The sequence below is a fragment of the Ambystoma mexicanum genome, chromosome 1q (genome assembly GCF_040938575.1).
Source record: "Ambystoma mexicanum isolate Mex_15411 chromosome 1q, UKY_AmexF1_1, whole genome shotgun sequence".
NCBI lineage: Eukaryota > Metazoa > Chordata > Amphibia > Caudata > Ambystomatidae > Ambystoma > Ambystoma mexicanum.
The window spans coordinates 808,710,047-808,736,737 of NC_090922.1; the positions used below are offsets into that span (position 1 = coordinate 808,710,047).

The window sequence follows — 26,691 nt, forward strand, 5'->3', positions numbered from 1 at the left end:
TCCCACTAACCCAAGGGGAGAAGGCGTTCCATCTGAGCTTCTCTGTCGAGGTGCAAAAGGAGGTCTGCACAGCAGCAGGGCTTCATCTGGCAATTGAAGGTACAGGAGGTTGCAGTTGGCTTCTCTTCAGTTTCTTCTTCGGATGTTTCTTGCAGTGGTTGACTCTGCCTGTAGTCCCAAGAACCTTGCCTTTTAAGCACGTTTTCCCATTCATGGACAGCCAGCCGGCCAATCGGGACTATTTACGTTCAGGCATTCCAAGTGCCAAAGAACAGGGGAGTTTAGGTACCTTCCCCTCACATCCTGTCCTTCCAGACACACTGAAGCCGCCAGGGCAGAGCTTCAGGGCTGAAGACTGCTAAAGGCAAGACAACAATGGGCTCAAACCTGTCTCAACGCACAGAGTAACAGCCAAGAAAGACCTCACAAACAGAAAATGTTAAAGAAAGAAGGGGGGGGTCATTTTGACAAAAATAGTCACCCGTGGGTGCTGTACTGCAGCTGAGGGTGCAGCCTGCGGTAGAAAAGCACAAGGGTAGGAAAAAACAGCCATTTAAAGTAGTGAGGGGAACAAAAAAATGTTACATGGTGAAAGTAGGGTAAGGGGCTACTAAGTAACCCCCAGCACTCCACATAAGATGTGGTGTGCTGGACATACAAAGGGAATAGATGGGTACAGTTAATTTCACTGTAGTTCACCCAAGAAAAGGTATTTAAACTGTAAGGGGAATCCAATCTATTTCCCAGTGACACTGCACTGAAGGTGCTGCGCGTCACTGTTAAAGGTATTTGTACCACTCACCGTCCCCAACAGAGTTGGTCCCCAGGTGCTCTGGTGGATCTGCAAACGAGAATGCAGGATAGGTTAGTAGGGAGAAGAGAGAGTAGGATAGTGAGAGGAGTGGTGTTCTGTTGGCAGCTTCATCTCGGTATACACCGTGCGCTGAGCTTTGGTGTGAGTATTGGGTCGATGTCAGTCCTCGTGTGCTGATGGTGCAGCTTGTGTGGTGAAGTGCATGCGGCTTGCTGTGCGAGAGGTGGTTGTGAGTTTTTTGAGTGAGTATGCAGAAAGTTTGCGGTGCGAGAGGTGGTTGTGAGTTTTTTGATTGAGTATGCAGAAAGTTTGAGCTTTTGGTTAGTGGGTTATGTTTTGCAGCTAATCTTCACAGTATGGCTGAATGCACGTGCCAGTGTTCACTAATCTGTCAGTGTGAGAGAGGCCTACACCTAACAGAGCGTGTTATGCAAGATTGCATGCAGTACCCTTAGAGTGCACTACAACAACCCTGACCTCTTGGCAGTAGTAACCCAACCTTTGGTATAAGTCTGTACAACATAGGTTAGGTTGGTAGTGTGGACGAGTAGCCAGACTTATCTCAAGAGGGGTTAATGTGAGCTGTAGGGGAGCTACACAGAGGTTCACAGTGACAAGTATTTAAGCAGACACTTAAACACAGGGTTTCTTGATAAAGCAATTATTAATTTACCAGTCAGTTAATATAAGCCTTCTCCAGAAAGGAGCACTGTAAAACGCCACACAAATGTACTTCAAAATTATACACTCTAAGTTCAGAATCAGTACATACCCCTTGGGATGGCATACAGCAGAGACCTACACCCACAGGTGACTTCAATTGCTAGGCTGCTGTTGACATTAATGTATTACTGTTGGCATTCAGATTTAGTTATGAGCAAGCAAAAAGGGAAAAGATTAGAGCAAACAAGATACCACAAATTTCTTAAGCAGGCAAATGCTTCCAGATCCCCCAATAAGGGTCATTCAGTTAAAACAGGCTAAGCCAAAGTCAATAGGCAAGAGTCTATATGGGCTGAAGCACTTCTTTGAAGGTCAGTAGAAAAGTCTTTGCACAATGTTTCAAAAGACGTAGAAGAAAAAGATGAATCGATGTAGGGCCACAAGCTGTCAGACTTGTGAGTAGTAGAAGATGCAAGCAACTCTACAGCAAGAGGTAAGTTCTCTTAGACTTTGTACAGTACCTTTAAAATGAAGAAAAGATGCAGCAGATGACTTCTGTTCCTGTGCAGCTCTGCAGATCTCACTGTTCCTGGGCCTCAGTCGTGGGGGCAAGAGGGAGGACGTCAGGGGACTTCTGCACTGGGACAGTCAAAACTTGCAACCGGCAAACTTCACTTTCAGTGGCTGTTCAGTGTTTCAGCTCCTCGCGTCTACCTCCAAATAGCAACACTGCAGTTCCTGGCTTTTCGAGATGGACTTCCCTTGCTTCTGGGGTCCTGCACTCTGTTGAGGGGCTCAGCCTCGGTCAGTCCTGCTTCCTGGGAGTCCGGGGGATCTTCCTGGAGATCTTGGCCAACTTAAAAGCAAGGCACATAAACTGGTGTTCCTCTGTCTGGCTCTACGGTCTCCAGCAGCAACTCTGTGGAAATTCGACCAGCTCTGAGATGGATGTCTTACTTTGGAGTTCCAAGAGCAGTGAAGTGAAATTGACTTTACTTACATTTGTAACTTTGTAGACCCAGCACACACTATCGTATAATCGGGTGCTGGAGGGGTTACTTGGTATCCCCTTTGTCTAGCTTCTCATGTAACATTTTTGGTACCCTTTCCTCGATGAATGGCTGGTGGCAGTGGTTTACTTTAACTACCGTGATGTGCTTTTACCACAGGTTGCGTTTGCATCTGCAGTAATGGCCCCGGTCGTCTTTTTTCGCCATTTCTTTGGGGAAAGGTCCTTCTTGCGATTTACTGTGTGCCAAACCAGGTTTGGTCCCTTTGTTCGTTTTGCCTTTGGCGGGATTCATGAGTGAAGCCCGCCTCTGGCTCCAGGGTGTCTGGCGGGGACAGGAAGCAAGGGAGGTGCTCAAAACCCCCTGTGCTTAGTCTTCTAGGAGACCGGAAGGCACTCCTAGGTGATTGGCCGGCTGGCTGTCCCTGCTGCTGTGCTGAAACTCCTAATTCACCGCTACTAGAGATGCCCTACAAGGACGGCTTCTCCCTTTGAGTTGGTGGGACCAATCAACTCCAATCAACTCCAAAGTAAGCCACCTGGACATCCGCTCGGAACTAGTTTAAATTCCACTGCAGTTGCTGCTGGAGCCAGATGGCCAGGGAGAGGAACACCAGATTGTGTGCGTTACTTTTAAGATGGCCAAGATCCTCCAGTCTTCCAGGAAGCAGGACTGTCCGAGCCTCAGCCCCCTCAGTGTTGGACCCCAGATGCAAGGAAAGCCTATCTCAACAGCCAGTAACCATGGCGTTGCTATTTGCGGTAGCCGCGAGGAGCTGAAACACCGAAGTGCCACTTGTTCTAAGATTGCCGGTTGCGAGCGGTGACGGTCCATTGCAGGAGTCCCCAGAGGTCCTCCCTCTTGTCACCATGACTGACGCCCATGAACTGTAGGATCTGCAGAGCTGCACAGGAACAGAAGCCATCTGCTGCACCTTCCTTCAACCTAAAGCTACTTTAAAGTCTAAGAACTTCTGTAGAGTTGCTTGCATCTTCTACTACTCACATGTCTAACAGCTTGTGGCCCTACATTGATTCTTCTTTATCTTCAAAGACTTCTAAAATATTGTGCAAATACTTTTCTTACCTACAAAGAGGGGCTGCAGCCCATATAGACTTTTGCCCATTGACTTTGGCTTAGCCTGTTACACTGAAAGACTTATTGGAGGATCCAAAAGTATTTGCCTGCTTGACAATATATTGTCTCTCGTATATTCTAATAACCTTTTCATTTAACATTCAAGAACATTCTAAATGCAACAGTGATATATTAATGTCCCCATCACCCTAGCTATTGAAGTCACCTGAGGATGTAGGTTGTCTGTGGGCTATCCCGAAAGGGTACGCGCAGATTTAGAAATGTTAAGTGTATTTTATGAAGTATATTTGAGTTACTGTTCTATTGCTCCCTTCTGAAGAAGGCTTACTCTAACTGACAAATTAATAATTGTTTATTCAAGAAACCTTGTGTAAGAGTTTATTTGAATACTTGTCACTGTGAATCTGTGTAACTCCCCTACAGCTCACATTGACCCCTCTTGAGATCAGCCTGGCTACTCAATCGCACTACCAACCTCTGTAGTACATACTTATACCAAAGGTTGGGTTCCTACTGCCAGGAGGTCAGTGTTGTTGTAGTGCACCCAAAGGGTACTGCATACAATCTTGCCTAACACTTGACCTGTGCTTTATGCATCTTTAATGTAACTTTTATTTTTTTCTTGTCTCTGCAGAATACTTTCTAGAAGACTGCATACAGATGACCAAGTTTATACCTCCTCCGAGGGATAGGAAGAAGAAAGAACGTGATGATGATGCTAGAGATGATGAAGAGGTGAATTGTCACTTTGGTTTCGATGAGCTTTCTGAAGTATATTGTATACCTGTGCTGCTACGTCACTCATTTTCTGCTCCTAATTTTCTACGTACTGATCATGCTATGCAGTGATGTTCTCAACAAGTAAGAATGTTCATGCTATGTAGAAAGGCAGCTAAGTAGCCCTTTGTGAAGTTGATGTGCATGTCTGTAGGTGCATTACTTCCCTGTTAGCTAAGATTTTAAGAGTAATGGTTAATCTTTCTGACCTGTATCCACCCCAGAACTTTCTGATTTTACTGGTGGATTATATTTCCTTATACCTCAGTGAGTGGGAATCTTTTTCCACACTCGGTGTCATTTTTAAGATTCTCCATAGTGTCTTTTAAAAGTTATCCTCTTTGACAACTTTATGTCCAAAAGTGCCTATTGTTACTGGGTTGCTCTAGGGGCTCCCTTTTTAACTGTTTCTGGCTAACCTTTTGAGTACTACTGTTCCCAAGGGTAGAACGATCTCTGGATCCCTTTTTACATTATATTAGGTGAGACCAGCACCCCCTACCTTATGGGAGTGCTGGTCTCATTTTAAATGTAACATTTCTCCAGCATGGGGTCTGGCATGGATTCACATGCTCATGAATATTCCCCGCCGTCCGGCTGGGAATCGAAAGGTCCCTTTCAAACTGTCTTTCTCCTATAAACTAATCGCTGAGCTATGGGTCATGCTGGCCCCAGCCAATGACTGCCCTCTCCGGAAGTCCCTCCTCTGGCAGCCTTATTCAGATTTTTGCTGAACTTTCAAGTGTTGTCAGTCCTTGTTTTTTTGCTCACAGCTTTTCAGCATTTTCGTGCTTTTTTCAATAAAGTTCCTATTTTTGTCAAATAGAGCCAGTATGATTTTGTCCTTTTCCTGGCAAGCTTGGGTCCATTTGTTGGCATATTTCAATGCCCCTATAGGGCAAGAATCGTTTCATTGAAGATTCCATTAGGCCATCGAGCCTACACAGCACGCCGGACCATGGAGAAGGAGGATCCCTCTTCATGGTCTGCTCCAGCTGTGGATTGAGGAACGTGTTTGTGGAAGACAAACACTCGGTCCCCTCTGTCTCCATCCGGACCACAGGGAAGCAGACTGTGAAATCTGCTTTGGTTTCTCCAAGCCCACCATCCAGGATCGTCAAAGTAGGTTGGCGGCGTGGCTCAAAACAGAGGCAACACCAAAGGCTTGTTGAGGTTGAATTCCAATAGAACCTTTGGTATGAAGTAGGGGTGCATCTGCAGCACCACCCTTGTGGCATGAAAAGTCTGATAAGGCTGTTGGCAGGATAGGGCCTGGATCTCACCTACTCTCCGGTCCGGGCAGAGGTGGTGGCCATGAGGAAAGCAGTCTTCCAGGAGAGGAACTTGTGGGGCCTGATGCCCCCCCTCCCCAAATGATCCTTGTCTGCACCACGTTGAGTTCCCATGCCGGGGCAGGAGCCTTCACCAGTGGGCAAGATCGTAACAGTGCTTTGAGGAACTCCTTGACGAGACGGTGTGACCAAAGAGATCGTCATGGAGAACTGCTGTAGTGGGAGATAGCCGCCAGATGCACCTTTGATAGCGGCGTGTGCGAGCCTGACTTGGCGAAGGACAAGTATGGAAGAATCTGCAAAGCCGTGACCCTCAGAGGTTTGAGCTTCTTCGACTACACCACGTAACAAAACTCTTTCACTTGTGTCTGTAGCACTTCAGAGTCGATGAGGCTCTGGCCTTGGCAAGGACCTCCCTACAGTCCGCCAGCAATTCGTATCCTTTGAACTCTAAGGCTGCAGGAGCCAAGCCCTCAGGTTCACTGATCCTGGGTCGTGATGGAGGATTGCGCCTCTTTCTCTGGTGAGATTTGCGATCACTGGAAGCTTGACAATAGGCCATTCTGACAGGCTGGGAAGGTCTGAGTACCAAATATGTCTGCCATGCTAGGGCGATGAGTATCATCGTGCATCAGAATGGTTCGAGTTGATTGACTCGCAACAGGAGTGGCAGGAACACTTATAGGAACAGGCCTTCCCACAGGTCCCCCTTGCTCCTTAGCAAGAATTCTCAGAAATGTGTTAATTCTTTTCTACCTTAGAAACCCCCAACTCTTTTTGCTGGACTTTAGGACTTTTAATCTCTAACCTGGAGCGACACTTTTTTTCCCCCATCCTTTCATGTTTTTTTGTCTGATTTCGATTTTCTTTTGACTTTGGAGTCAACAAACTCCATAGACATCATCTTTACATTGAAACACAGCACCTTCAGTGCAGTGGCACAGGGAAGTCCTAGATCTCCCAAAGGTTTAAATACCTTCTCTTGGTGAAACTACTGTTGCCAAGAGCAGTGAAGTGAAATTTACTTTACTTTCTATGCCCAGCACACTCTTACAATAGGGTGCTGAAGGGGTTACTTCATATCCCTTTTGTCCTAGTTTCTCATGTAACATTTTTTTGTTAGCCTTTCTACAATTAATGGCTGGTGGCAGTGGTTTACTTTTGCCTACCATTGTGTTTCTACCGCGTGCTGCAATTGCTGCTGGTGACCGTTGGGTATATGTCAAAATGGCCCGGTCTTCTTTTCTCGCCATTTCTTGTAGGGAAGGTACTTCTTAAGATTTACTCTGCACGCCAAACCAAGTTTGGTCCCTTTTTTTGTTTCTTTTGGCTTTGGTGGGATTCACTGGTGAAGCCTGCCTCTGGCTCCAACGTGTCTGGCAGGCCAGAAAGCGTGGGAGGTGCCCAACACTTCCTGTGCTTAATCCCCTTGTTTACAAGAAAGCAGCTAATGGTGATTGGCTGGCTGTTCTCGGAGGACAGTTACTTTGCTGTGTGATTGACAGCTAGGCTGCAAATGAATGGAAAAAGACTGCATAAAAGGCGAGGTCTTTTGCTTGGGAGGCAGTCGACCACTGGACAAAGGCATCCGACGAACTTGGAAGAGACGCTTGCTGCAACTCCTGGACCGTTGGTTTGCCTGGTGAATCCCTGCTGCATTGCTGAAGCTCTGTATTCGCCTCGACTAGAGAAGAGGATCCTTGCACCCACTCTAGAGATCCTAGAAGAAACCGAAGCAGCCAAGACAATCCATCTGCAAGACTTGCGAGGAGACTGTGGACCCGTCGGAAGAAGGCTTGGCGACCAACTTCTGATGCTGCGCTGGTAGAGCCCTGTCCTGTGAAAGGTCTCCAGCAGTCCTGCAAACGGGCTTCGAGCCTTGGAGTGGAGGGAACATCCATTCTACGGCAGCTCGGAGTCCAATGAAGAAGAGCCTTCGGACGTGCCCCAGCACCGCCCAGCTCTGCTTTGGCTACTGTACTGCAGACGTCGCTGTTCCAAATTGAACTTGGGGGGGGGGGGGGGGGGGAGGGGTCTTAGGCTTCTGCAACAAGACTTAACTCAGCAAAACATTGTGGTCCTTGCATCAGGTGGCCCAGAGATGGGAGGGAATGTCTGACAGTGTCAAGTGAATCCCTTTTGTTCTGCAAGATTGTGTGCAGTACCCTTTGGGAGACTACAGCAACCATGTCCTGCTGGCAATAGGTAACCCAACCTTTAGTCCAAGTCTGTACTACACAGTTTGGTAGTGTGGCTGAGCAGCCAGTCTTAACTTAAGAGGGGTCAATGCAGAGCAGTAGCGGTTTTAGAGATTCAGTGACAAGTATTCAAATAAACTTAGTCAGTTGAATAAGCCTACTTCAAAAGGGAGCAATATATCGGCAACACACAAATACACTCCAAAATACACTTTTAGTATCTCTAAATCAGCAAGTACCCATTTGGGTTGGCACACAGAAGGGTTCCTACAACCTGAGGTGACTTAAATAACTAGGCCCCTGTGGACATTAATGTATCACTGGTACATTTAGCGCATTACTGAGTTTGATGTTAAAGAAAAGCGTTTGAAAAGAAAAAGATTACACAAATATTCCGAAGCAGGTAAGTAGTTTTGAACCCTCCCCACACCCCCAATGCAAAGTAAATTAACCCTTTCCTGGCGGGAAAGGTAAAGCACAAAGTCAGAGGTAAGAAAAGTCTTTCAGGGAGCGAGCCAGGCCAGGCAATGTTAACTGGGCAAATGTCTAGGTGAGCTGAAGCACTGCTTGCAGGTAAGTAAAAGTCTTGCACAATGTTTTACAAGTCTTTGTAGAAAATGTTGGAATCAATGTAGGGCCACAGGCTGGGAGGCTCGTGAGGTGCAAAACTGCAAGAAACTCTACAACAGCAACCAAGACAAGCCTTACGACCAAGCAAGTATACACAACAAGAGGTAAATCCTCTAGTTTACAGTACCTGTAGTTAGAAGAAAAACTGCTTCCAGCGGTTTTCTATGCCTGTGTAGGTCTGCGGATCCTGTTCCTGGACCTCAGTCGTGGGGACAAGAGGACGTGTGTGGACTCCTGCACTACGAATGGAATGTCTGCAGCAGCAATGGGCAAACATCAATTTAGCTGCACTTTGCGGTTTCAACTCCTTGCCTCGCAAATAGCACCACCGTGGTCTCTCAGATACCACTATGGACTTTCCCCGCATCTGGGGTTCAGCACTCTGTTGTGGCTCGGGCTTGTTCAGTCCTGCTTCCTGGTAGTCCGGAGGATCTTCCTGGAGCTCGGGTCCGACTTACTCACTCGATTCTATTGTTCCTCTCCCTGGCACTTCGGTTCCTGCTGCAGCAGTAGAAGTACAGCCAGTTCCGCAAGGATTTCCAGATGAGCTCGTCTTGGGGTCGATTGGTCCCACCAACCCAAGGGGAGAAGTCCTTTGCAGGTCTTCTCTAGTCGAAGTGAATTCAGAGCTTCAGCAAAGCAGAAGGGCTTCACCGGGCCAACCAATGGTCCAGGAGTTGGAGCAGGCGTCTCTTCCAAGTTCTTCTTCGGAATCCTTCATCCAGTGGTGGACTCTGCCTTCCAAGTGTCAAAATATATTATGCAGCACAAGCAAGGCAGGGACCTTATTCCCTTGCAATGGGCGTGTGCACAATGAAACCGCTTTTTATTTTTACAATCCCCAAATGCTTTATAAGGAGGCCTCCAACCCGTCTTGCACCCAACATCCACCAGCATCCTTTGTCCCAATGGACCAAGAACCAGGCCGGTGTGTTGCCAATGAACGCTTTAGTTTATTATTTTTAACATTGATTCAGGACAAAATGACAGCCACTTTTGAGGTGGCAACACAATGCACAGGTTTCTAGATCACCACCAAATTACGATCGACTTCAATGCCACACCAAATTTGTGTTGTGAAAAGCAATGCCGACTAATTTCCCTCATCTGATGGCAGAAAGGTTAAGCGCTTGGCAAGCAATCTCAGAACCATAAAAATGAAGGAAACCAATCTTAAATTGAAGCTCAGAACAGGAGGATTTATTTTTTTTAATTTTTTTTTATTACGATTATATAATCACCGAAGTGATTTTACAAGAAGATGAACACAGAAAAGAAAACATTTCAATTGTTTCTGAAAAGAAAACTTCACAAAAGTATTTTTTGTCCAAAGTCAAAGCATAAAGTCAATGCAGAAGTCAGAGCTTGAAGAAGTGTGAAGATTGAAAGTGAGGGCGAGGGTAGAGGCGCCAGATGAGATAGTTTCCTACCATCTTGGCAAAGTGGACCGACCCTCCCGCCACCAAGAGGTGTCACCCCTTGAGCCTGCCTTCACGTGGGACCACACTGCTGAGTCTCTGAAGCTGATTATACGAAGATTTGATCCAGAATTTTCGTGGCTGCTATAGTCCAAGATGGTCTTAAACCTCCTATTAGACGCTCCCACCAAAGTGCTTCATCCATCAGGTAAGCATTCTTTAAGTGATGCAGTATATACGGCGTTCTGAATTTGTCTGTTCCTGGGCACATTAATAAAAGGTGCCGTACTGTTTCGCTTTGTTCGATGTCATTGCAAAAGCGGCAGGTATTAGATGGAGAGAGGCCTCTTATGTGCAGTATTTCGTTCGTCGGTAACAAATTCAGCCTCGCACGTAGAAGAGTGTTCCGGGTTTTTCTACTAGGATGTTTTAACAGAAAAGGTTGAACTTCATTCAATTTTCTGCATGTTGGAGGTAGGTGGCTAGTCAGTTTGTACTCGGATGCTTTTTCCAATGTGGTGTTCCAATCTGTTTCCTCCATACGGGTTTTGGTTTTTGTTGGATTAAACAAAAGTTCTTCCATGGAGCTGCCGCAAATTTCAAGTTGCTGTAAACAGATTGATTCTCATTTGGATAGAAATGTGCTTTTGCTTTTGATCATTTCCGCCTGTACCATCACGAAAATTGATGGAGAAAAAGGATCTTTGATCATCCGGTATAGCATGACGGACGCCCTTTTCACTGTTGACTCTAAAGATGAAAGAGAGTTTGCGTCTTATCAAGGCTATCAGAGTAGAAGATGGTAAATTCAGAACGGAACGCCAGAAGAGACTGAAGTCTGACCCACAGAGAGTTGGGGAGAGATGGCATAGCGTCGGCTCCATATGTAGTAGCTGGGATAACTTTGCCTCGATAGAATTTGAGTAGTGGCATCGATGAAAAGCGCCCATATTTTTTGTCCAGTATTTTTGCTTGTGAGACAAAAGATTTCATTTTTTCAAAAAGATGGCATTGCATCGCTGAATCTTTCGGTGTTGAGTCAATGAGAACTCCCAAGATATTTAAATTCCGCCACTTGTTCGATTTTATTTCCAGACAAGAACCATGAGTTGATCTTCTTTTTGTGATTTTTTGCAAACACCATGATCTTTCGTTTTTTGTTTATTTACTTCTAAATCATTAGCAGCTGTGTATGTGGTCAATGCAGACAACTGGCGTTGTAAACCGATTGGGGTCTGGTCGAGTTGGATAAGGTCGTCCGCGTATAAGAGTCTTGGAATCTTCTCCTTGCCCAATTCTGGGGGAAATGCTTGTGTTGTGGTTGAGATTTCTTTATAGTCCCCGAAGTAAGAAAGAAAAAGGGCTGGAGCTAGGGGACAGCCTTGTTTGACCCCTCTATCGGTTATTATAGATGAGAGCAGACCACTGGTGTTCAATCGCACCTGCACTGATGTGGAAGTATGAAGTGCTTTAATAGGGTTCAAGATCTCCTGAGGACAAACCCAATTGATGAGTTTTTCCCAAAGTTTCCTGCGATTGACTAGGTCAAAGGCCTGGGTGAGGTCTATGAATGCCAGGTATAAGTTCTGATTGGTTTCACAGGCTTTTGCCTTTAGTAGACTGAGAATAAAGATGTTGATACTCGTTCCTACTCCCTTTTTGAACCCAGATTGAAGAGGGTTATTACAGGGTGCACTTTTTGCCCATTGATTGAAGTGGTCTAACAGAAGGGACCCATAGACCTTCCCAATAACTTCAAGAAGAGCTACTGGGCGAAAGTTCCTAGGGTCATCCTTTCTTCCTTTTTTAAATATTGGGATGATGACCGCTGAGGTCCAAGAAGGTGGGATTGTGCTGAAGATTGGGCATTTCTGAAAGATTAGACTCAGGAGATTAGTCCAGTCTTCTGGGGCAGATTTCAAATTTTCGTTAGACAGACCGTCTGGCCCAGGTGCCCTTGATTTCTTTAACGTGGATATTTTGTCCAAGATTTCGGTTTTATCAGAGAGGTCAACCCAAGATGCTGTCAACTGCAAAAGTGAAGGCCCCACTACCGAGCATGGAGATCTAAACGGTGTTGAGTAAAACCCAATCCACGTTGCTTCCGAGATACTGTTCAGCACCATTGTGGTTGCTTCTTTGGCCCGTGGGTTGACTAGACTCCAAAATTCTCTGGAGTTGGATTTTTGGATTTGTTCTAACATAGCCTCGGAGTCCTGTTGGTGTAATATTAGACGATAGCAGCGTAGCCAGCTTTTATAGGCTCTTGTAGCCTCTTTTACCTGGGCTCTGTTGGAGGGCGTGTTTCTTGCAGCTATCCTTTTCGCTCTACAAGCGATTTTACGCTGTGCCACTAACCGGGAGTCGAAATTGTGGACGTGAGATGTTTGCTTTGAGTTTGTCTCCTTCGGGCATTTCTTCATGGCTCTGTGAGGTTCTAGAAGCGGTCTATAGTCGACTTCTGCAACAGATTGCCTGTTTCCATATGAAGAAGTGATTGCTTGGATGTTTGCTCGTGTGACCCTTACCCGGTTGCCTTTACCTTTCGGTTCGATACTTCCAGAGTAATGGATTGATGCTGGTTTTGTAGATGCCCATTTGATGGACAAAAGATTATGGTCGCTTTGACTTGTCTGTTGAACCCTGAATTCTATCTGCCGAGCTAGGAGAAATTCAGAAGCAAAAATGTAGTCTATTGTGGAATGGGCCATGCCTCGCTTCCATGAAGGTAGAATAATGGAATCTGGAAGTACACATGCGGTGTTGTAAAGTTGCCTGGCCGTCATCAATTTGTTCCAAGCTGTACCTTGTTTGCAGGGTTTGTTCTGTAAAGGACCTGTGGAGACAGCGCCAGCCATTGGGCATTTGATGTTTAGGTCTCTGCATATAATGACCTCACATGACCCAAACTCCAGATGTACCGAATCTAGTATAGAAGTGACTGTGTCACAGAGGTCTGTTGAATCGCTTTATGCTTCCAGTAAATGGACAGCACCAGCAAGAGTGCGCATTTCCTGGTCACCCGCAGACTCCCTTCGCAGCCAAGAGATTAGTACCGCGATGACATAAGGGGACTTCAGGATGATTTTAGTTATTTCTAGGCCCACACCCATTCGGACGGCAATAATTAATCCTGAAGAGGGCTTTCCTTTGTTTCCGGCTAAAGCTTCTGAGAAGGCGATCTCAAAGCCGTCCAGTGTTGGTTTATATTTTAACCAGACTTCTTGAAGACATAGAATGTCGTATTCCCCTAAATTAATGTCACCAGGTGTTGTTAAATGTAGGAACCCTCTTGTATTCCAGCTCGCGAGAGAGAGTGATTGTTGCTCTTTATCAGTTTCGTTGGTATCTGGTGGCTATTTATGAAGACGTGTAGACAGAACTTTAGGTAACCAAGCCCATGTAGAAGTATTGGAAAACAATCTGGCCTGGGTCACGTTTTGGTTCTCCTCTAGTAAATTGCTCGCCTTTGGGTTAAGTGGCTTGTGAGGGGAGATGTCATGCCCAGAAGGTGGCGATTGAGTAGTGACTGCCCGGAATGTTACAGATGATTTCTTTGACAAGTCGGCACTTGAGCTAGTGTACAGTTGATTTTCGTTTCTATTGCTGTCTTCCGTTGAGCTGTCCTTTATCTTCTCATGATCTGGTTTAAGTGGCCTGAGTAGGGTTAGCTCAAACCCTTGTTTATATAGTACCTCTGCTGCTGCTGAGAGCAGAGTGATCACACTGCCTGATGATATGTAAAGCAAACAAGAGGCCTTATGGCTCTCATGGGAGGGTTCCACCGTTTTGAGATCTTCTGATTTTAAGTTCCTTAAGGTGGAGATACTGTGGAACAGACTCATTACAGTACGTCTGTTTAAGACCATATATTTTTGGTTGCCAGATCGTTGTCCTATTTTGACAGAAGGGTTCAACTTTTGGCTGTTGGAATCTTGGCGCAACTTATCCTGATGAAGAGGGTTATAGGGCACTCTCTCTTGATATTTGGGGCCCTGGGTATCTTTTCTCTGCTGCGAGTGTTTAGTGTCCTTAGTCTTGTCCGATAAGTCGGCTTTTGTTTGGGTATGGACTCTTGAACTATATTTCGCCTGTGGCCGCTGAAGAATTGGGTCCGAATGAAAGTTATGTTCAGTGCGCTTTTCAGCTGGTTTGGTAGTATGATCCCAATTATTACTTCGTAAGGACTTAAAACGATCATCCAGTGAAGTGAAACCTGAAAGGTCCCTAATGAGTCTGGTGGCTGGGTGATAGCTTAGGAAGATGAGAGTTCACACCTTTCTGTTGACTATCATCGTTGACTTTGAGATGTTGGCTTAAGTTCGTCTTGGTTTGCGAGAAAATCGTCTACTGATTTTGGTGGCTGAGGAAGAGCTTCTGATAGAGTATCGGTGATTGTGACAATTACTGGAGCTGGGTTCCCACCCCCCCCAGACTTTGATTATTCTTTGGTAAGGATTCCTTCTGACATAGTTCAGGTTGCTGAGGCACACGGATCGGTTTAAACAGAGGTGCCGTTTTTAGGCATACTTGGGAGCTGGGAAGATGTTTAGTTCTCGTGTCTAGGTTCCCATCGAAAGTCACCCCTAAGCCCGATGGCTTTAGGTATGGTCCCTGGATTCGTTTTATTCTTGGCTGATCTTTGTGTGGGAGGGTGTCATCTAAACACATCACATCATTATCTCCCGGCTTGTTAAGTGTCGGGTCTAATCTGATTGTTGATGAGCTGTGAAGACTTGACAAGTTACTTGTACCAGATTTTGGTCTTGTCCCGCAATCCATAGTAGCCTCACGCCACGTGGAATCTTGTGGTGTTTGAGAGCTTGCGTCCCTCCTTGGCCTGTCTTTGTTATTGTTACTTAAAACTGTTGAAGAAACCGTGGGCTCAGATTGATGGATGTGGGAAATTCCAGCTGAGTCGTTTTTTCTCCTCTCCAAGGCGTTGATATAGCCTTCTAGATAGATGAGCTTTGAGTTCACCATCGCAAAGATAGATGTTTGATCTTTCAAAGAATCGTTGATTGACTCATATAGCTTACAGAAAGGTGCAAGTGCAATTGTTACCACCAACATAATGTACATGAAGTCTGCCTTTTTCGTTGGTGTTTCTTTTGTTTCTTTTGGGATGCTGAAGGATGACTCACTTGATCTTCTATTAGATGAAGAACTCGCTGGTGTTGAAGACGGGCGTATCGTCGCCCATTCTTTGGGCTTGGGGTGATGGGTGGGAAACCTCGGAAGAGGGCCCTCTTGGGCATCGGGCGAAGCCTCCTTTCCATTTCTCACGTGTGCCTCTATGTCAAGGAGCACTGCCGAGTCGATACTTATTCGCTAAGATCTTGTTCTCAAAATTATGGTGCGATGGCCTTTCGATGTCGGGTGAGTCTAGGCTCTTTTTTTTCGATGATGGTGGTAGGGCAGTTGGCAGACTATTATTTCCCAATAGCATTGGTGAGGCGGATGGCGGGCCTGTACAGTCTGACTGGGGATTTGATTCCAAGCTTCCCAGTGGGGGTTGGAGTATCTGGTCATGCTCCCGAGAGATTGAATCTTCTCTGTGAGACTCGTTGTGAGATGGGAAAGATGGTAAGGTTGAACTTTTCTCTGGTCGGTTTTCTTGTGTTTCCACAATAATTGGTAAAGCTGCTGGTCCGGGATTGAAAATGTCATCAGCTTGCTCTTTTTGGTGTGGTATCGGTACTTGAGTCCTGCTACCAGAGGTGTGCTTTTGAGAGCCCGATGAAGCTGCGAGTAAGGGTTCGAGGAGTGCTTCAAGCAAGTCTGCGTCTGAAATTTCCCCAAGCCCTGAATGGTGAAGTTTCTTTTTAGCTTGTCTTTGGAAAAGCGTTTTCAATGCGTTTTCCAGTCGTGAACTCGCCGATGGAATAGCCGTACTGCTAGATCTCGAGGGTTTTTTTGCTACTGTGTGCTTATTGGACGTAGGAAGATCAGTTTTTTTTTTTTTTGTAAGCGGCCTGAATGGAATTCCATGTAGGTGTCGATTGGGCACCCCTTGTTTGATGCCTTCTGTCAGGGTTCTAGCCTTGGTCAGCTCACTTTCAGGGCTTTCAATGGGCAACGGGCCCGAGGAGGAAGAGGATGATGTGGGAGCCATTGTAGTAGGCTCACCAAGACTTCGTGCAATCTTAGGATCCCCCTCAAGAGCGTGTGTTTTGTGTCTTTCAAGATGGGCCATTTTGGCACTTTCGGCTGTTGACAAAGCCAGAGTGTTATGTATTTGTGCCTTTATTGTATTTGTAGGAGAAATCGCTGTAATAGCATCTTTGGCCACCAGGTGGCAGTGTGGGACGACTATGCCAGGAGTCGTCAAGTTAAAGGCATTCTCCGCCCCGGACTCTCTGGTTTGCTCACAGGGATGGTGAGATAGGAGCCAATCCCCACAGCTCCGCTCCGCCGTCGGTGAATTAAGTTCCTCCAGGGGTGGAGGCGAGCTCGTGGGTGTCCGTCCGCGACACCCCTCCCCAAAACCCCCCCGGTGTCCGACCCGGGTGGCCCCCCTCCTTCCAGGGAGGGCTCCTCTGCGTCGTCTACCAGGTAATGGTGCCGGGGCCAAGGCCGCGCGGCTCCGCCACAAACCCCCACGCCTTCGGCCTCATCCTCAGAGTGGGGCCGAGGCGATGCCTGTCTGCGGCTCCCCTGCCCCACAGGGCCGCAGTTGGCCTCCGTTGATGACACGGCGCACGCAAGGCCCGTCCCCAGCTCCTCCCGGCTTTCACCACGGCTGGCCTTGCCACATTGTCCGCCGTCAGACTGGGGCCGAGGCGCCACCGCTCCCCTGTTGGTGCAGACAGCCTCCGACTCGAGGGCACCAAACTCCTCCATGTGCTTCTTTTTCGTGACTGCATCCCCCGTTGAAGTAGGTCCGGACGTGGACTCGAACCACCCCGCTGGTAAGAGATTTTGTTTCTGAGTCAGATGATCACTCTTCGCCTTATGTAGTTTGGCTGTTAGTTTAGCCAATTGTTTCAATGGAATGTTCTTCAATTTACCTCCTGGCCGCTTTAGAGAGCCGGCACAGGCTAGGTTTTTTGTTTGTAAAGATTGTGAAGTTAAGAAAGCGTCATTGGCGAGTGAGGAGGGTAACAAGAGGGTAGAGGGGCTGTTGGCACTCCGTAACCTTCGAGGTTCATCATCTCCGCCAGAAGTGTTGAGTCTCAAATCCATGTCCACGGGGACTCCCCGTCCGCCATTAGACTGCCCACTCTCACACCACTCCGCTCCGCTGCTGCCTTCTGGTTTTGAGGGAAATGGCACCAAAAAAAACACTGTAGCCACTGTAGAAGGACTGAGAGGGACTGCCACAGACTGCCCACTCTCACACCATGAGGATTTAGTAGGAAAATCACTTTTTAAAGGCGAAAGGAGGCTTTGAAAGAAATGAAATTATAAATCACTATGAATTTGGATAGAGCTGGAAATGACACACGCTTTCAACAATGTGAAACTGAACCCCAACTTAAAGGAGCGCCGCTTAAATATATTGGGGAACCTTTGATCACTCGTACACCAGATTAAAACCACCCCTCTAGCGAATTAAGGCTTGAGTCTATCTTGCAAGGATAACAAACTTGAATCTTTACAAAGATGAGGCTTGGGGGGAATGGCCGAGGACTCTTCCATTCCGACCAGCATTCCATCTTCCGTGGCTGGCTCCTGCAGACTAATGGCAAGCAGGCGCCTTTATATACTCTTCAACTTGGTAACTGGATACTGGCGTGGCTCATCCAAAACTGTTCTTGCCATACAAGGGATTCTGCAAAGTCTTCCTTTCTTCATCAATTCCTAGCAGCCATGCTACTTAACATATTAATACTTAACATAGACACACACTGCAGCCCTGCAGATTTTTACAAAACTTGAGGCCTAGCCCCCAGGAAAAAATTAACAATTTTTATATCTAATTTTCATTCATACTCCACATATCTTACTCTGATTTGTATGTGGTCCTACATGACGAGTTATCTCGTCCTTTGGATTACCTCCCTAGTGCCAAGGACGATATAGCTCGTCCTTGGCACTTAAGGGGTTAATGAAGGAGAAAATGTTAAAAGGCGTTGCATGGTGAAATACTGAAATCACCAAAAAAGGCCTTGGCACTGGGGGGAACCCATGGCAGTTAAAAGGTTAAACCTGTTTTCCTAATTCTGTATGCATTGAATCTGTACACTCCTATTCTTAGTATACATAGGCTTTTGGTGGACAGGAACATCTGCTCAGCTACGTTGTGTGCTCTGCCAGCCTGCCTGTAGTGTACTTTTAGCACAGGCTGCATTCCTTCTGGCAGAGAGCCTACTTTGAGATTTGATTTTAAAATTACACAGAATAACATTTACACAGGTTTTCAACTAATGCCTATTTGCAACTTATATTTAATACTATTTTCATTTAGTGGCTGGCCACGCCTGTATGTGATTATATTTGCATCAAAAAAGCTTTCTCCGTGCTATAGTGCTTAGAGAAGTCTTGCATAATTGTGAAGCGCTTGAAGGGTGCAGGAAGGCGCTAGCCAAAGCGCTAGCTCCTCCGCCAACAAAAGGCACATTGAAACCACGGTTTTTATGAAAATGACAGGGGCAACTCGCAAGGATGTTTTGGGCAGAGATTCTCACAGTGGGAGCCACAGTTTGGGTTTGTTATAACAAATGCAAATGGGGATTTGTTTTTAGACACACAATTTACACATGGACAAATTCCGTTTTAGCTCCTAATGGGGAAGAATTCTTTTGGGGTTAATACTTTAATGATTATAACAATTAAATAACCTCACAGGTCACAAGATGTTTTTTTCAAATTGCAACAATCTTGCTGTCAATTTCAATGGGGAATTAATTGATTTACTAAGCAAAATACTAGGGAAAGAACTTGCATAAACCATGCGAACAAAGGACCTTTTTAGGGGAAAGAACTATGATCAATAGATACACAAGGCATGATTTTGTTCCATAGGAAAAATGACTTGCAGTGTTTGTCAAGGGGAGAGTTACCAAATTACAGACGGATAAAAATACTTTTCCTAAAACAATGACTAAATTTCACAAACAGAATACAGAATGTTTCCTTATGGACACTCTAGGCTAGTGCTTACATAGATAGGACTTGTTTAATCTATGGCTGTGGAGATCTTTACTTAAAGAAGAAAAGGATTCTATAGTCATAAATGGCACCCGGGCTCCACTGCCAGGACCATCACCGGGGTCAATCAAGGCTCCCTAAGCTCCCTAAGCCGGTACCCGCAAAGGAAACTCCTTCCCAAGTCCTCTCCCGGGAGTGACCGTTCAGGTCCTTGTACCAGCACATGCACTGAGGCTGCTCCAGCTACCGGCCTTCGGGCAAAGGGATCCTTGGATCCTCCCAGTGGCAGTGTTGAGGGACCAGAAGGTTCTTGTACTGGCGTGTCATTGGAGGGGCTCTGCCATTGTGCCGACAATATAGTCAAGGGGGCGCCTAAACGCAGCTCTACCGACCCCTGGGTCGAGTGGGTCACACAGGTACGTGGCCTACAGCATATCCTTCTTATGCACAAGGCAGCTTCCCACTGCATCCATATGGGCAGGGTATCCAGCGGCTCCCGACTACCCTGTCAGTACCCCCCTACCAACTGCCTCTCCGGCCAGTGAATAGTGGGTTCTTCAAGGGGTTCCTCAGCCTCATGAAGTCACCTCAGATGTGAGTTATCCTCGGAACGCCATCAGGGAAGCCGCTGCCTCTGGCTCCCCAGCCGATTCCTCGGGCGGTTCCGCACAACCCTCCGCCTCCTCAGGATCCGGCCGCGGTCACTGCACCCCAGCCTGCGGCTCCGAGCACGCCATCCTCAGCCAGGGCCTTCCACGAACATCTTGCTGCTGCAGAGTACCTGGGCCTACCCCAACCCGAGGTCGAGCAGCCGGCAGAGGGGGTTCTAGCTGAAGTCCTCACGCAACGCCCCTCGGACAAAACCGGGATTCCTCTGCACGCCGATGCAGTCTCCCTGGCCAAGAAGGGTTGACTCAAGCCCCCCTCTGTCCAGCTGGTCAATGAACGCCTGGACACCAAGTACAGGCAGATGGCAGGGGATACACTCTTACACTCGGCCCAATCTCAGCCACACTCCTCGGTGATCGCTGCGGCATCGCTATAATCCAAGCCTCAATTGTCAGCAGCCTCCTCCTCTGTGGCACTGCTAGGCAAGGAGACAATCCTGGAGGCATATGAGGATAAACTCTATTCCAACGTGTCCTTGCATCTTCGTCGGGCCAATGCCATGCTGGCTGCCGCTGAAAGTTATGGCAGGAAATTGCGGGCTTCCTCCCAGAACTCTCTACGCAGAGCCAATCACGTATTAAGGCGGGGCTGGCTGAGGCCAAGCTGGTGGCGCAGGACCTCATGGAATCCACCGTGGCCCATATTGACACCTGTTAGGGACAATTATCAAAAAATTTACTAATTCCCTTCACCTTAGAGACCCCCAGCAACTTTGCTGGATTTTGAGGACTTGATTTTTTTTTACCTGGAGAGTGTGACCCTTCCCACTCATGTAGTTTGATGTGTTTTCTTTGTTTATGGAGTCTAAACAACTCCATAGGCATCTTTTAATTTGTGCCACAGCACCCTCAGTGCAGTGACGCAGGGAAGCCTTTCAGGCTTTCCCCAGGTTTAAATACCTTCTCTGGGATAACTTTCCCAGAGTAAGTAAAGTGAAATTGACTTTACTAGTCTTCAATTCCTAGACCCAGCACACCCTATCTTACAATAGAGTGCTGGAAGGGTTACTTAGTGTATCCCCGTGTCTAGATACTCATGTAGCAATCAAATGCTACCCTTTCCTCTCAGAATGGCTGGTGGCAGGGGGTTTACAACGAACTACCATGATTTTTCCCGACCACGAACTATTCATAGCTCCGGTAATGTTAAGTCGCTGTAGCCATGTTTTTCAAGATGGCGTCTGAGCCCCCTCTGTAAAAACAGGTCCCGGTCTTCCTTTTACGCCATTTCTTTGTGGAAAGGTACTTCTAGAGTTTGTCTCTGCGCACCAAACCTAGTTTGGTCCCATTTGTTCCTTTGGCAGGCTTCAGGACTGAAGACCGCCTCTGGTGCCTGAGTGTCTGGGGTGGGCAGGAAGTGAGGGAGGTGCCCGAAACTCCGTGCTTAGTCTCCTAGGAGACCCAAATGCACTCTGTGATTGGCTGGCTAACTGTCCGGCAAGGACAGCCTCCCTGCTGGGTGAGTGGCAGCTAGGCTGGAATGAAGGGGAGACAACGGAATAAAAGGAGTCTCTTGGCTTGGAAGGCAGTCGACCACTGGAACGAAAGAACTGAAGATGAGCTTGAAAAAGACGGCTGCTGCAACTCCTGGCCGGTTGGTTTGCCTGGTGAAGCCCTGCTGAAGGTCCGAATCGCCAAGTTCACCTAGACGGAGAAGCCCTGCAAGTACGACTTCTCCCTTTTGAGTTGGTGGGACCAATCAACTCAACAGTAAGCCACCTGGACACCTAACTCGGAGCTAGTTGCATTTCCTCAGAGTGTTGCAGGAAACCGTATAACCAGGGAGAGGGACACCAGCTTGTGTGCGGTACTTACAGCCACCAGAATTGAAGTTTGCCAGTTGGGAGCTTTTTGACCAGTCCCAGTGCAGTGCAGGAGACCCCTGACGTCCTTCCTCTTGTCCTCACGACTGAGGCACAGGAACAGCGAGATCTGCAGGAACTGCCAGGAACAGAAGTCATCAGCTGCATCTTTTTCTTCATTGTAAGGTACTGTGAAATCAGGCTGAGTACTTGCCTCTTGCGGTGAAAGTGCTTGAAACTTTTGCAACTCGCAGTCCTAATCAGCTTGTGACCAACATATGATTCTTCTTTTTACAAACTATTTCTGCTGACTTGTGCAGAGACTTTTCCGTTTAATTACCAGAACCGCTTTATCCTATCCAAGACGCTAGCCCATTGACTTTGGCCTAGCCTATTGAATTGAATTGACTCTTCTGGTGAACTCAAAGTATTTGCACTGCCTAAGAATAATTGTAGTCTTGTATGTTCTGATACCCTTTTCCCTTTTACCTACCTTCTTTTAAGAGTGTACAGTATTGAAGTATATTTGTGTATGATTATCGGATTGCCTCCTTCTAATGAATGTTTGATAACCGACTGGTAAATTAACAAGTATTTATCAAAGAAACCTTGAGTGTAAGAGTTTATTTGAACACCTGTGATAGTAGACCTCTGTGTAACATCATTACTGCTCACATTCCCCTCTTGAGATAAGCCTGGCTGCTCAGCTCTGCTACCAGAACTGTGTAGTACAGACTTATACCAAAGGTTGGTTTGCTTACACCTCTAGTCATAGTTGCGTGTAGTGGTCCCAGAGGGTACTGCATTCAAACTTTGCCTAACACCACCTCTGGCCGTGCTATCTGTATTGCCACGGACATGAGAAGGACAGCCTGGCTCTGGGCGATGAAATTAAACCTTGACACCTAGGAACGCATATTAGATCTTCCGTTTGAGGGGGTATGTGGGAAGTGGGGGGCTCTTCCACTCCACCACAAACGAAGAGCTGGACAAGCAGAAAAACAGCTCACAAATGTCCAAGTCTTTATCCATCTTGTCAAAGACCACGACTTACACCCAGATACAGCAGCGCTCCGTCAGTGGGCGTACGTGTGGAGGGTTCTGTGACTTACAGGAACAGAGATCCAGGCAGCTGGATCGCTCGCAGTCTCTGGACCGGCGCACGCAACAAAAACTGGGTGGGGGAGGGACTGGGTAAGGGCTTTTTTTCCAGTCCCCCTCCTCCGCGACAGCCTCTGAGGGAAAGAAGGCATGACACGCCCCCTTCGGGTCCGCATGCCTCCAGTGGGGGGCAGGCTTGCTCTCCATGCACATTTCTGGCACCAGAATTTCGCAGACCCCTGGATCCTCTCGTTCTCCAGTATGGGGTCTGGCATTGATTCACATGCTCATGAATATTCCCTGTTGTCAGGCTGGGAATCCTCGGTAAAGAGAAAATCAGTTTTGTTTCTGAACTGTCTTTCTCCTAACAACCAATCACTGAGCCCTGGGTTATACTGCCCCTAGCCAATGACTGCCCTCTACCTAAGCCCCATCCTCTGGCAGCCATCTTCAGATTTTTACTGCACGTTCTAGTGTTGGGAGTCCTTGTGCTTAGCTCTAGAGCTTTTTCTGCTTTTTGGAAGAGTTACTCTATTTTTCAGTCAATCGAGCACCTGTGCTCCATCGATCAACCTTCCTATTAACGGGGACCTGTTTTTCGGATTCTTCAGACTCCCTCAAGGGCGAATTTCATCGTGGGTGCTTCCCGAAGAATCTTCAAGGCCTACACCGCGCGGACCATGGCTGATGAGAAGGATTTTCCCTCTTTTAAAGATTTATACTGACTGCGGTCTGCGGAATGTTTTTATGGACGATAAACATTCCCAGTGCCTCTACCCGACGCACAAGGAGGAAGATTGTGCATTTTGCAGTGACCTCTCGACTCGCACGTTGAAGGATCGGCATAAGCGGCTGAAGGAGTGCCTGCAGACGAAGGACTCTGCACTGGGTGGGTCCCAGGAGCATGCCTCTCGCGGGTCTGTGAAAGCTGAGCGGGCTTCTATGTCCTTTTCAGGCCCCTTTCCCACAGGCAATCAAACAGAAGGCCAAGCACCGCATGTCCACTGCCTTCGGGAACGCCTTTGAGGCGGTCTCCTCAGCCTCCAGGGCACGTCTGTCTCCAGCCACCTCGGTCACCAGCCAGGATCTTCGTCCAAGAGGAATTCGGACCATCCGGGTAAACTCAAGGTGGCCCCGGAGACTGACAAGAAGTCCAAAACCAGCCTGCCCTCTACGGAGAAGGCCAAGGGGGACCGAGGCTTTGACCCTCCCCCTAAGGAGAAGGAAAAGCGGACAAGGCATATGGTACAGCCCCCAAGGACAAGGGACCAGTCCTGACCATGAGGGCCTGGTACACCCGACGAGGACTCCGCCTTCCATCGAGGTGGTGATGGCATCTCTTTCGAAGGCCGCAGAGGCGGACCCGCAGGATGCACCTCCGAAGGCAAGAGTCTCTCCCTGCTAGGAGGGTGTCTTCATTCCAACCCATTGGTCATCTCCCTGAGACCGTCCCCGCTAGGACGCAAGGAATTTGGGGGGGAAGCGGCACAGAGGTCCTCCAGGGCACAGACATCTCCTCGGATGAGGAGCTAGTCTACCTTCAGACCATCTAGGAGGACAAAGGCGACTAGGGAAACGTCGGGGTCACGCCCTATGACGAGGGCTACTCGAAGGCGGCGACTAAGATACCGCTGAGGAAGGCGACGGAGGGCCTCAGGACGATGAGGGCCTTGGCTCTTCCTCAGCTGCCCCGTAGAGACCTCTGTGGACATTCTCTGTGCTGCATACACTGGTATCCGAGATACAGATGAGGATGCCTGAAGGCACCGCCCACGGGGTCCAGTGACGGCCGGCCCTCTGGCAACGAGGGAACCACCGATCAAGAAGAGGAATAGGCACCCACTGCCTCCTTGCCACCCGTTGCTGCCCTCGTCCCCTGAGGGATGAGACTGATCCTGACACAGTGGGATGGGGGACCTGGACCTCCCGTTGTCACCCAGATCCTCCCTGCCGAACAAGATGGGATTGTTTCATGCAATGATCATCAGAGCGCTTCCAGCTCGTGCCAGAGGAGTGCTTCTTATACAGCACAGCGAGGCGAAGAGAGAGACAATCCTGTCAGTCCCACTCTTGGATGACATTTGGGACGAAGACCTGTCTCTCATGAAGAACCCTTCTACAGCCCTGGCGAAGAGGGACCGCCTAGAGAAGAAATACAGGGTTCCGGATTCTGCGCCCAAGTGCTTGCGGGCCCAATCATTAACAGACTCAGTGGTCTCTGCAGCGGCCAAGAAGGTGGCATTGGACGCTTCCTCCTCAGCAGCGTCCACCGCTCCGGACAGCGAGGGGAAGAAGTTAGATGCTATGGGACCACATGTTATCTACTCTGCAGCAACGACCAGCAAGGCCGCCAACACCCTCGCTATCGTAGTGCACTACGACTGGGAGCGGTGGTTCAAGCTCGCTCCCCTTCTGGACTTCCTGACAACAAGAGGTCGGAGGCGTTGGAGATTCTGCAAGAAGGCGAGGTGGCGTCTGACCACACCTTCACGGTGGCCACGGACATCGCTGACACAGGGTTCCGCCAGATGGACAACAGTTTGCCTTTGTCATGGCTGGCTCAAGGCCACAAACTTTCAACAGGACATCCAGACAAGGGTTTAGGACATGGCCTTTGACGCAGACAATCTTTTTGGGAATGCGGTGGATGAGTCTCTACAGGCCCTCAAGGTGGACACAGACGGCACGTGCCCTAGGCACGCTACAGCAGCGACAGCCATCCTTTCTATGCTCAGGAGGCAAGTCTCCCTGTTCATCCATGAGTTTTGGCGGGAGCGCCTCTTCGTACCGCCAGTCCTCCCGCTCCTCGGCCCAAGAGACCAGCATGTGCTATTCCAAGGCTTTCGGAGGACGTCACCGCCGCCAGGGACCCCGGTGGGAGGCTGGCTGGTGAACTTCGTCAGCATGTGGTGGATCATCTCCACCGACCGTTGGGTGCTGGATGCTCTTGCTCATGGACACCGTTGGGGAGAATTCTCATAAATGTGCTAATTCCCTTCATCTTTGAGGACTTGATTTATTTTTACCTGGAAAGAGTGTGAGCCTTTATTCCCACTCATGTATTTTGATCTGTTTTACTCGTGTTCTTTGATTATGGAGTTTTAAGATGACTCCATAGGCTACCGTTTCCTAGATAATGTAATGTTAAATTGACTTTACTAGTCTTTTTAAATTCCTAGCCCCCACACTCTTCCTTTAGAGTGCTGGAGGGGGTTACCTAGTATCCCCTTTGTCTATAAACTCATGTAGCAGTCAAATGGTAGCCTTTCCTATCGCAATGGCTGGTGACTGGTTTTACAACGAACTACCATGATTTTTCCCGACAGCGAAAACCGGGAGCTAAAAATCACGGGAGCCATGTTTTTCAAGATGGCACCTTAAGCCCCTGTGTTTAAACAGGTCCCAGTTTTATTTTTTCACCATTTCTTTTTGGAAAGATCCTTCTGGAGTTTGTCTCTGCGCGCCAAACCAGGTTTGGTCCATTTGTTAGTACGCCTTTGGTTGGTGGGCTTCAGGACTGAAGAACGCCTCTGGCGCCTGAGTGTCTGGGGTGGGCAGGAAGTGTGGGAGGTGCCCAAAACTCCCTGTGCTTAGTCTCCTGGGAGGCCCAAATGCACTCTGGCGTGGTTGGCTGGCTGACTGTCCGGCAAGGACAGCCACACTGCTGGGTGAGGGGCAGTGAGGCTGGAATGACGGGGAGAAAACTGTTTAAAAGGGGAGTCTCAGACTGGAAAGCAGAGTCGACCACTGGAACGAAAGAACCGAAGACGAGCTTGAAGAGGACGGCTGCTGCAACTCCTGGACCGTTGGTTTGCCCGGTGAAGCCCTGCTGCAGGTCCGAATTGTCAACTTCATCTCGACAGAGAAGCCCCTTCAAGGATCCCTTTGAGTTGGTGGGACCAATCGACTCGTAAGCCACCTGGATACCATTCTAGGAGCTGGTTGGGATTAACCAGGGGAAGGACATCAGCTTGTGTGCTTGCTGAGAGCTACTCTAACTGAAGATCTTCCATTTTGCTAGCTTGTTTGACCGTCCCTGTGCAGTCCTGCGTCTTGTCCCCAAGACGGAGGCTCAGGAACAGTTGGATCTACAGGAACTGCCAGGAACCAACGTCTTCAGCTGCATC

At 48.0% G+C, this 26,691-nt stretch overlaps 1 protein-coding gene across 2 annotated transcripts in view; it reads left to right on the forward strand.

The window, feature by feature from the left end:
• Positions 1-26,691, forward strand: part of DHX9 (DExH-box helicase 9) — a 745,262-nt gene that overhangs the window by 470,452 nt on the left and 248,119 nt on the right. For both annotated transcript variants that reach the window (XM_069641409.1, XM_069641410.1), the window contains one exon: positions 4,220-4,320. In XM_069641409.1, the coding sequence (XP_069497510.1) occupies positions 4,220-4,320 (101 nt within the window). The remainder of the gene's footprint in view (positions 1-4,219; positions 4,321-26,691) is intronic.